Source organism: Pinus tabuliformis, chromosome 7, assembly GCF_031772625.1.
Source record: "Pinus tabuliformis cultivar Carrire ecotype Pingquan chromosome 7, CPIR1, whole genome shotgun sequence".
NCBI lineage: Eukaryota > Viridiplantae > Streptophyta > Pinopsida > Pinales > Pinaceae > Pinus > Pinus tabuliformis.
Window position 1 is genome coordinate 809,310,561 of NC_142293.1, and position 11,437 is coordinate 809,321,997.

At 34.5% G+C, this 11,437-nt stretch overlaps 1 protein-coding gene across 1 annotated transcript; it reads left to right on the plus strand.

Moving 5' to 3' along the window:
* The first annotated feature begins 5,252 nt into the window (after positions 1–5,252).
* LOC149250028 (xyloglucan endotransglucosylase protein 1-like) lies at positions 5,253–6,780 on the plus strand. Its single transcript, XM_089456373.1, has 4 exons — positions 5,253–5,540; positions 5,653–5,753; positions 5,851–6,044; positions 6,144–6,780. Exons 1-4 carry the CDS (start codon positions 5,378–5,380, stop codon positions 6,499–6,501), a joined length of 816 nt encoding a protein of 271 aa, XP_089312499.1. The 5' UTR covers positions 5,253–5,377; the 3' UTR covers positions 6,502–6,780.
* The last annotated feature ends 4,657 nt before the right edge of the window (positions 6,781–11,437 follow it).

Sequence of the window (11,437 nt, forward strand, 5' to 3'; positions counted from 1 at the left end):
GATCCCATTTTCACTGGAAATTTTTGGACAAAATTATTTTCTTGTCTCGGTACTCAGTTAGCTCATAGCTCATCTTATCATCCTCAATCTGATGGGAAAACTGAGATAGTAAACAAATGTTTGGAAGGATATCTTCGTTGCTTTGTATCTGATAAACAGACACAATGGGTCAAATGGTTGCCTCTGGCTGAATGGTGGTATAACACTTCCTTCCATACAGCAACAAAAATGACCCCATTTATGGCACTTTATGGATATCAGCCACCATCCATCACATCATATTTAAGAGAAAATTCTAAGGTTCAAGTAGTGGAAATCACATCGAACATCAACAACAAGTCCTCCAACTCTTAAAGGATAACCTCGTGTTGGCACAGAATAGAATGAAACAACAGGCAGATCAACATCGCAGTGAAAGAAGTTTTGATGTAGGTGATTGGGTATTCCTACGGCTACAACCATATAAACAAATGTCCCTCAAGCAAGCTAAGAAGGATAATAAATTATCACCAAAGTATTATGGTCCATACAAGGTGTTGCAAAAGATTGGTACTATGGCATACAAATTGGAGCTTCCTGCAGCTTCTCGAGTGCACCCAGTTTTCCATGTTTCATGTTTAAAGAAGGTTATAGGCGACAAGCTCCCAGTTCAAACAATATTGCCAGAACTTGACGAGGAAGGAAAAATTATATTGGAACCGAAAGCAGTCACAGAAACAAGAACTCGACAGCTACAAAATCGATCAATTTCGGAGTATCTCATCAAGTGGAAGAACTTATCAGCTGAAGATTCCACATGGGAGGATGAGAATTTTATACAGAAGCATCTAGAACTACTCAAGCATTGAGGACAAAACTTTTTTGAAGGAGAGGGGCATGTCAGGTCCCTATAATACTAGTGATTACCCCATTATTATTGTAGTTGTATCCCTTATTAATATTGTTGTGCCCCTATTGCCCCCATATTGTTATTATTGTGCCCCATAGAATCCCTCTATTGTTATTTTTGTGGCTTTATATTATTATTGATAGGTCGGCTGGGTTATATTGTGACTCCTTAGACTCCTATATATAGAAAGGAGGTTTTTTCATTTGAATCATCAAGGAATCATTCATTTGTGTAATGTAAAGGAGGTTGCCCCCTGGAAGAGGATGAATTCTAAGGCATTGATCTATCTTTTCTATCTTTTTGTGAGCTGGTTTCATAACAGGAACCATGCGTAAAGTTTGGGTATTCCCACTTGAAATAACTCTCATACAAAATTGTTAGAAATTATAGAGAGTGATAGAGAGAGAGACAAAGATAAAATTAACAACAATAGAAAGAACATATTCCCACTTGAAACAACTCTCATACAAAATTGTTAGAAATTATCGAGAGTGATAACTAAGAGAGATAAACTTACCAATAATTAAAAAACACATAAACACAGTTTTTATCGTGGAAAAACCCCAATATGGGAAAAAAATTAGCTAATGGAATATTCTATTAATCTTGTGGTCAAAATCTAGCCAAGTCGGCCAAGTGAGACTTCACGATTCACCTCTCCTAGCCACTTCCAATGAAGTCCTCCCAAGCCTTTAAAGGCTTCATTACATGCAATCCATAGACATAAAATCACAATCAAGCAAAATTGCATGCTTCATACCACAACTATTTGATTGAGAAACTTTGACTCTTTCATTCAGTCAAGTTTACCTAGAAACCACCCCTTAAACCTTGAATTGGGGTTTCCCTCGACCAAAGCTAGCCAATTCATCCAAGTGAGCCAACATCGCTCACCTCTAGGCCCCACCTGTCTTAAATTTTATATCCTGTGTATTCAATAATTTGACATGTCCCCTATCACCTAGGTCTAACTCTATACTTTAATGGTAATTTCCTAGGGGTTACACATGCTTTACCAAGTCTTATAATCACATTCCCTTTACATGCAACTAAAAAAGTTTTTGACTCCATTATAATTTATTACTATTTGTTGTTGTTTGTAACAACCCTCAGTTATATTTCCATGTAAAACAAAAATCAAACCAAGGTCATGAGACACATATTTCAAGTTGAATGGAGGGGAAAACATCACATTGGGGGTCACTTATGGTTAATTATTTATTGGATATGAAAATTGGCATTGGAAAAAGGCAAAGGGAAATAAATGACAATTAATTCAGGAAATAAAGGAACATAGGAGAAAAGGAAGATGAAGAGACAAGAATATGCATGCAAGGGAAATTAGAGAGAAAATAAAGGAAAAGGAAAGGAAAGAGGAAAAGGAAAGGAAGAGACACCATAATCAATGATAAAAAGGGACATGAGAAACAGTTGACAATTTTTTTATCAATTTCAAAAATCGAACTCCAAGAGGAGAAGGAGAGCACTTGGACACAAGAAATCAAAGGAAAAGCAAAGGAAGGTAAGGGAGCGCAAGAGGAAGTTTGGAAAATAGAAAGTAAGGGCAGAAAATAGTCGTGGAATTGCAAGTAACAATGTGCATGTGTGATTTGGCTTGTGGGGATTTGATGCGTGGGGCATGCATTGGTTTATGGTTTATGTTTGTTTTCATTTGAAAGAGATTTTCCTGGATTGATAATGGTTTACAACCTTTCCATTTCCATTTCTTGGATGGCCATGATGTACTGGGTTCCATATTTTGGTTAAGCTTTGGATGGCTAGTAGATTTTGAATCCTGGTTGAGGTGGTCTCAGGAAAATTCTTAAGGGTCGAGGGTAGAGATTGGATTTCTCTTGGAACTCTTGACAAGTGAGTGGAGACAATAAAATTCCTCTAGGTATGGTGACTGAGGCATCCAAGCTTTATTGGTTTTGGTGATTTTTGGACCGGTTTAGGTGAAATCATTGTGGTTAAGGGTTGATGCAATTTAGCCTCTGGAAGCCCTGGTTGGTTCTGTTTTGGCTTATCCCATGTGATCCCACATTCATGCTTGGAATATGGCATGGGGGTGATTGGGTTGAAAGAAATAGTTGGTTCGACCCCAATCTATGGTCGGGTGGTACGTGGAAGTCCCTGACTTGGTTGGCATTTGCATGTGGTAATATGTGTTGATTCTTATTAAGATTAATGAACACAAGTTCTGATTTTATGTATGATTTCATTACTGGTTTGTCATGGTTCTATTCTTGTTAAATGTTGGTTTTATGCATGGTATATTTATCATTATGTGATGTCCTCTTTTTATCGTTCTATTCCATGATTTGATAGGCTCTTGGTTATATATTTGAATGCATAAGATAACATGTATTTGTACAACTAGTAAGAGAGGGAAGTGAGCCTTCCTGATGATCCTCAGATATTTCAATGAATCAATGAATAGATAGGCATTTAGATATTTCAATGAATCAATGAATAGATAGGCATTTAGATATTTCAATGAATCAATGAATAGATAGGCATTCATATGGTGGCCCTAATTTTTAATCTATTAGTAACTATTTTTTATTATATATTTAACACATTCTAGAGGGATATTGAAAGAAGCCCACCAAGGATTGAGGAAATTCTCTCTTTGGGTATGAGAGAAAAGTTTGCATGGTTTGTTCAATCTCTAATCTTCTCCATTTTCATTTCTTATTCATTGAATTTTTTGAATTCATCTATAATGACATTCCATATTTTGTTTTGCAAAAAATTGTAGAGAAGATGTCTAGGGACAAGGATGTGATTTAGTATGTAGATATGACTACATTTTGAGTTTTTTTCTTTTATGACGTGTTTGTGAAGATATTGGTTGTGTTTAGGGTTAATTATGTGATTTAGTTTGCAGATATGACTATATTGTGAACTTTTTCTTCTATGACCTATTTGTGAAGATATTGGTTGTCTTTAGGGTTAATTATAGTCGGCATGTTTTCAAACAATTTTTTTCTTGCTAGTTAAATTGAGACCATAAGTTCCTAGCTTTTATTATTTAATGAAATTTTTGCTTACATTTTATTTCTTGGTATCATAACTTTTTTTTGTTTCACTTTTAAGTTTTTCATTGTAAAATGGATATCTTTAACAATTTGATTTCCATGAGAGACTTTGGATTGAAGGCTTTAGAACAATCTATTTACCTAATTTTTTTAATCTATTGCTTAAGCTTTTTGATTTATTGTTTTTCAATATATAACATCAAGTCATACAAAATTACTAATTCCATGAAGCAACCACTTTAAATATGAGAAAATTTATATTTACTTATATAAATTTCAAGTTTTTTAAAAAACCAATTAAAAAAACTTATAATTATCAGCTTATATGATTTATACCAACAATTTTCCAAACAAATATTTTTATATAAAAATTATATATAAAAAATGTATTCTTATCTTAACAATCAATATACATAATATTTCTATAATATTTAACAAATTTTTATTTATTTCCTATTATTATTATTTAACCATTTTTATTGATTTCCTATTATTATTTTATTGTTATTATTTTTTATGTTATATAAATTAATTTTATATATATCGAAAATACACAGTATAGCCATATTTTTTACGATAAAAATTCATATTATATATATATATATATATATATTCTCCAAAATGCAAAACATTTGGTTCTCGTATGAAGCCCACACACTCGATTCACCCAACATAGTGCGCTGGCCCGACTTGGAAAAGTAATTGGAACCGACAAACTGTAAATCTCTGGAAGAAAATTTTAAATTTATTAATGGAAACTTCAAGGTGTAGTTATCAGATTTAATGGAGTTGGTACAAAATAAGCCTTTTGTGTTGGCAGAAGTTTGAAAAAGACACATCCTTATACAAATGTTAAATCCAATGTTTTCGGAACGTAGAATCGATTATTAAAAGCGGTTCCTGGAAAGCAAAGCGCGTGGAATAGGTACCAGGAAGGAAGGCGGTTGTTGTGTGTTGCTGTGTAGAAGTCGTACCAAAAGTTGAAAAGTTGAAGCTGTGTGTTGCTGTGTAGATGTCGAAGCTAACTCTGAATGAACTCCACCTCCATTACTTTCTTATCCGCATTTAAATCCATGTAATGACTTCCCTCCTTTCCACGCGGAAGTGAAAGCCATCCAATAAAGTTGGGACGCACTCCAACAACTTTCGCTGCCACGATGACCTTCAATCATTCATTATGTTTGCCTGGCGACCGCCCATGCTTCTCGCAGTTGTTTCCTTCATCTTTCCTCGCCGACGCGGTGAGACGACATATGCCCACTGCCATTCATGTTATATATAACGAGCCCAATCAGTATCACTCCAAACACATCCATCTCCCACAGCAATTTCAGCCTACTGCTTGTTTTTTCACTCCTTCAATCCAATATTCTTTCTTTACGCACGCATCTCGGGCTATTCTCTTCCTTTACTTCCAGATCCTCCCTGCATTACTCTGTCCTTGGACATGGACACGCCCCTCCTCTTCCTTTTATTGTTAATCTCATCGACACTTCTCCTAATTGTCTCTGCAAATTTCTACAATGATGTCGACATTACATGGGGCAATGATCGTGCTAAAATCCTTGACAATGGCCAACAACTACAGTTGACTCTGGATCGAACTTCAGGTAATATTTTGTAAATATCAATTTCATGCCAACATGCTCTGTAACTATTTCATTTTCATATACACTTATCATACCGCCTACGACATTCTGATCCTTCCGTTTTTTATGACAGGTTGTGGGTTTCAATCCAAAGAGGAGCATCTGTTTGCAAAGATTGATATGCAAATCAAGTTGGTACCTGGCAACTCTGCAGGCACAGTCACTGCCTATTATGTATGTTTTATTGTTACTCTACCATTTTAATATTCTAAATGACCATATCTTGTCCTATGCTATGCTAACATGTTTGCTGGTATATGCCCGCTTGCAGCTATCGTCTCAAGGCCCCAAACATGACGAAATAGACTTTGAATTTCTTGGCAACCTCTCTGGGGATCCTTATATTATGCACACTAATGTCTTCGCTCAAGGCCTTGGCAATCGTGAGCAACAATTTTACTTGTGGTTCGACCCAACCTTGGATTTCCACACTTACTCCGTGCTCTGGACATCAAACCAAATCATGTATGTACTCTTATTACCTCTTCACTCATTCATCCATTCAATAGAGTACAATACAATTTCTGAATCTAACAGAATTATAAATGTGTGTTTGCTATTCAGATTCTCTGTAGACGAGACTCCCGTTCGAGTGTTTAAGAACAGGGAGACAGAGTTGGGTAAAGTGGATAGCAATTATCACTATCCTAAGAGCCAAGCAATGAAGGTCTATTCAAGCCTCTGGAATGCAGATGATTGGGCGACTAGAGGTGGACTCGTCAAGACAGACTGGAGCAAAGCCCCTTTTGTTGCATCCTTCCGCAACTTCAATGCTGCTGCTTCTTCTAACTTCGCCGGAGAGGAGGCTTTGGACTCGAACCAAGAGCAGAAACTCCAGTGGGTGCGAAATAACTATATGATCTATGATTACTGTGCTGACACCAAGAGGTTCCCCCAGGGGCTACCCGCAGAATGTAAATGAGCGCCCAACTCAACTCAGAAACTCCAGTGGGTGCGAAATAACTATATGATCTATGATTACTGTGCTGACACCAAGAGGTTCCCCCAGGGGCTACCCGCAGAATGTAAATGAGCGCCCAACTCAACTCCATTGTCCGATTGATGTATTCCTTCTTTTCTGCTCTATGAGCTGCATTCTTTCATTATTTTCCAAGTACATACATTATTGTATACAGAATCTGCTGTATGGGCTCCATTATTTCATTGTTTTCCCAATACATATATGAATGTACGCGTAAAAAGGGACTCAGTATTTTGTTCTTTATATAATATCAATGTCCTTTATATAACAATTTTCAATTAACTCCTTTTAAATGGATAAGGACATCTTTGTTCTGCATGATTCTGTAATTGAAAATTGATTCACGTAATCTCATAAACCAAATCAGGAAGAACCAATACCTTAGGCCAAGTTGGTATATAATATCCATTTCCTTTCAGCTATAGTTTTTGATACATTTGGTAAGGTGGAAATTGATCTCGTCTCCTCCTGTAGTTAAAATTTGATACCTCAGCAATTGCCTAACTTTGAAAACGGATTACTACAGAAATTAAATTTGGTACTTTGAGCAATTGTCTATCCTTGAAAACTGATACCACAGAAATTTCATAACCCAAAATAAGAGGGAGAGAGTTGGGTAAAGTGGATGACAGATATCAATTGGAATAGAAATGATTGGGCAACCAGAGGTCAGCTCGTCAAGACCGACTGAAGTGAAACCCGCTTTGTTTGCATTCTTCGGCTAACATCATTGCTGCTGCTTCTTCTACCTCTGTAGAGGAGGAAAGTTTTGGACTCCACCCAGGAAAGTGGGTGCGAAAGTCGTATATGATTTACGATTCCTGTGCAAACACTGAAAGTTTCCCTGATTTATGATGAGGGGCTGTCTGCTAAATGGAAGAGAGCATTCTACTTATTCTATTAGGGAAAAGTGTTGCTAAATGGAAGTGAGCATTCTACTCGTACTATCAGGGAAAATGTAGTGTTGTAACTCATCATTTAGATTTCATTTTATTCTCCACTAAGTGTGGGAGTTGCTTTATGTTTCTCTTTGTTATTTTTATTTATTTAAATTTAATTTACTGTTAGGTTTAATTAATTAAGAAGTTGAAGCAAATCTAAACATTAAGTAAAGTAAATTTTGTGATGACGAATCTTTGCATTATATTGTGAACATGTTATTGTTTATGGATTAATTTTGGATATATTTTTAGGTGTAATAATAATGATGGATGGATATTTTTTTAGATGTAATAATACTCGGGGAATAAGTAAGGATGTTCTTTAGATGTGATAATGATACTAATCAACAACTAAAAAACTTTTGAAAAAAGTTGAAATATAAATTATTAGATTTCACAGTTTAAAAAACAAGTGCTCCTTATAATTAACTCAATATATTCATGCATGGGACCACCGCTCTCAAGATCATTAAAAGACAACAACAATAATTTTCACATCACTTTAAGGGTAATGGCCTTGAAAATCATATGTTCTCAAAACCACAATGATACTATTTCCACAAGAAAATCATATGTTCTCAAAACCACAATGATACTATTTCCACAAGTACAATCATGTAGTTAGCTTTTGCATTTGTTAGAAGAGTTTATTATTGCACTTAATATTCTAATGGTTTAGTTTATATTTAAACCAAACATATTAGTTCCAGCTAAAGGTTTTTCAATGAATCTTTTGTTAATAATCCTTGTTGTTTAAATGAAAACTATTATAAACATTCCATTAGTTGCTCTACTTATAGTTTTCACCTTAAAGTCTTAGGAAAAAATTTTCATATTCAATTATCACTTTTAAGTTTGAAACATCCCTTAATCAAATAAAACTAGATGTAGAAAATTAGAAACAATGATGATTAGATTGGCATGAAAGGTGATGCTACATAGGGCAGATGTTTAAATCTTTTTAATGGACAACAACAATGTCAATAGATGTTGGTGTTAAGTTGGGTGATGTAGTGAGCATGGATTACATAGTTGGACTCAAAATTCTTCAAGTGTTCATGCACAAAATAAGGATTGTTATAACATGATGATAAGATTTGTGCATCATACGATCAACAAGAGAGGGAACCAAAGAACAGATGACAATCTTTAATCACTCCAAAATTGTAGAAATATGGTGATAGAATTGAAATTGCTCAATAAATTTAATTGTAAATCAAGAGACACAATTCTACTCTATTGATCTGCGGAATTCAATTCACAATTTATAACAATAATAACACACATGCAAAATATTATTTCTAGGGGAAAACAACTACTAAAAACCCCTTAAGCCTGATTGCATTAATCAGATGAATAAAGATGTATTACTTGTAAGCGAATAACCTATCTCTTTGCTCAATGAGAAGCTTCGACCCAAACTTAGTTAAATTCTGCCTCAGCTTGAGCCCCTATTTCCTTGTGCAGTTCTTGAGGAAATTATCCCCCTATTATTTAGGAAGTTCCTCCAAAATTCTTGCGCAATTCCCAAGGTTGATCATCAGTGCATGCAACACTGCAACACTTGTACACTCAAGACTAGTCTACAACTGGTATTCATGGAAAATAGGGGTGAAATTAAAGGGTTTTAAATTTTTATTGGGTGATTTTTTTATTATTATTTTTTTATTTCTTTTTACAAATAGCTTCAAATTTATTTTATAAACAAATTAGTTATAGAGGTTAACCCACCTTAGTTTAAGGGAGAGGGTAAAAAAAGTAAATTTAGCCCTTGAAATTAGGAGTTACAACCTTCCATTCACCCTAATTTTCAAGAATATGTATTTATGATACTTCTTTCATTCACCTGTATTTCATGGTATTGGGATTAATTTGGAGAAAATGAGCCTCATCTTTTGGAACAAATGGTCACAAAAGAATAATTCATCTTTATTTAAAAATTCAAGAGTTTTTTTGTCATGTCTATTTAAAGATTGAATAATGTTCTTACCATCTTCCAAATTTGCATCTTTTTAGTCATAATCATATCTAATGAACGAGGTTTATTTGCAAATTCGTAGAATTTGAATTAAGAAGGCAAGATTAAACACAGTGGTACAAGATTGTTCACAAAGTAGTGAAATTTGAAATAAGAAGTCAAGAATCAGTGTACAGTGGTACAGATTAGTTTGTGTATTTTTTCTATGTTGCAATTCCTTTTGCATGCTCACCCTTTTCCACTTTTTTTTTTTTTGGGAACCATAACGATTTTTGTTTAGAGAAGTACTGAGTTTTCATAATAAAATAAGTATCATTGATTATCTCTATACATCAATTTCTACTCATCGTTAAGTCAACAACTATGAAAAATTTAAAAATCTCCATTCCATAAAAGTAATCACTTACCTTCGAAAATCAAGACAACACAAATTCCATCATGTATTTTGTTACTTACCCTTTATCTTCAATGTACACTCTATGCAAATTACCCTTTATCTTTAGTGTACACTCTATGCAAATTACCTTTATCTTCAAAGTAGTTGTTGTTATTTGAATACCAAGGTGATAATAGTTTGAAAAAATTCTACTTGATTACCTTTATCTTCAAAATAGTTGTTATTATTTGAATACCAAGGTGTTAATAGTTTGAAAAAAATCTACTTGAAAACCGTTTACTGGAAGGCACCCTATTAAAAAACAAATTTCACTATAATTGTTTAAATTTTATCGATTTCGTTTCTACAGGAATGGATAAAGTAGTTGTTGTTATTCTTGGGATATTAAGGATAAAGTAGGTTTTGTTATTCTTAGAATAGTAAGGTGTTGATCATTTCAAAAATTTGGATGGAACACAATTGAATGTGTAACACCCTCCTCTCAGTTTTCCTATATGGCATAACTATCAATTTCATTAGCTTTCCTCAGATCACCAATGAAATTACAACCATCACTTTGCTTGCTATGAAGTTGCATAATATGCAACATTTTGATCTTGGCCGTTGATCTATGGGATCTAACGGTTGTTGTGCATTGACACTTTAATCCTCCACTACTCTATTTACTTATGTTTTTACGCTATTCTTTTAGCGTTCCACTATGGTTTCGGGTTTCTTCAAGATTTTGGTCCCTCGGCTGTTCCACTGCACAATTCCTCCTGAGCTTTGGCTTTGACCTTTCTAATGGATTCAACGATCCATTATGATCCTCCTCTTCATGTATTTCTCCGTGTAATCGCCGAACTTCACTTGCAACTCTCTGTTACACAGAATATGCTAATTCATTCGTCCATCATTCAATATTCGATAACACACTTATATAAATTGGAATTTGACTCTCTGTGCATATATATATCAACAAACAATTACATCATGAGACTCTCCGTCTCTCCTCGGCCTGGTCTTATAATTTAATGGCCTCTGTTTCATCATCTGCCCGTAGGCTTACAATTACATAAACTAGCTAAATTTCCAATTCTCTAACTCTAACCTCTCTAACCTATGATCACACCTTTTAGGCTTACATTTATACAAAGGGATTCTAAAGCCAATTCCTAGTTTAGATCCATAAGCTTCTCAAAAAAAATCCTAAAATCTCTTTCTCATCCTTAAGGATTCTCTCAAATCCACTAAATCATGAACTAACTCCTAATCTAATATTTACAATAAATTCTCAATCCTCTCATCACTCAACTATCCTAAATCGCTCATGTTCTCCTACATTCGAGAACATTTACAATTATGCCTCACAATATTCAATTAATTCCTATTCGCATTAAAGTAGCTCAAAACATTAAATAATTACATTAATTCAATACTTAGGAAACCAACTTCCTTGAAACACAAGACCTCCTGTGTCTACTAGAATACAATAATGATGTTGAGCTAAATGCTCCTGCATTAGAATCCCCAAGTAAGAAAATTTATCACCTCCTGGTCATAAGTCTGGATAGTTGATTC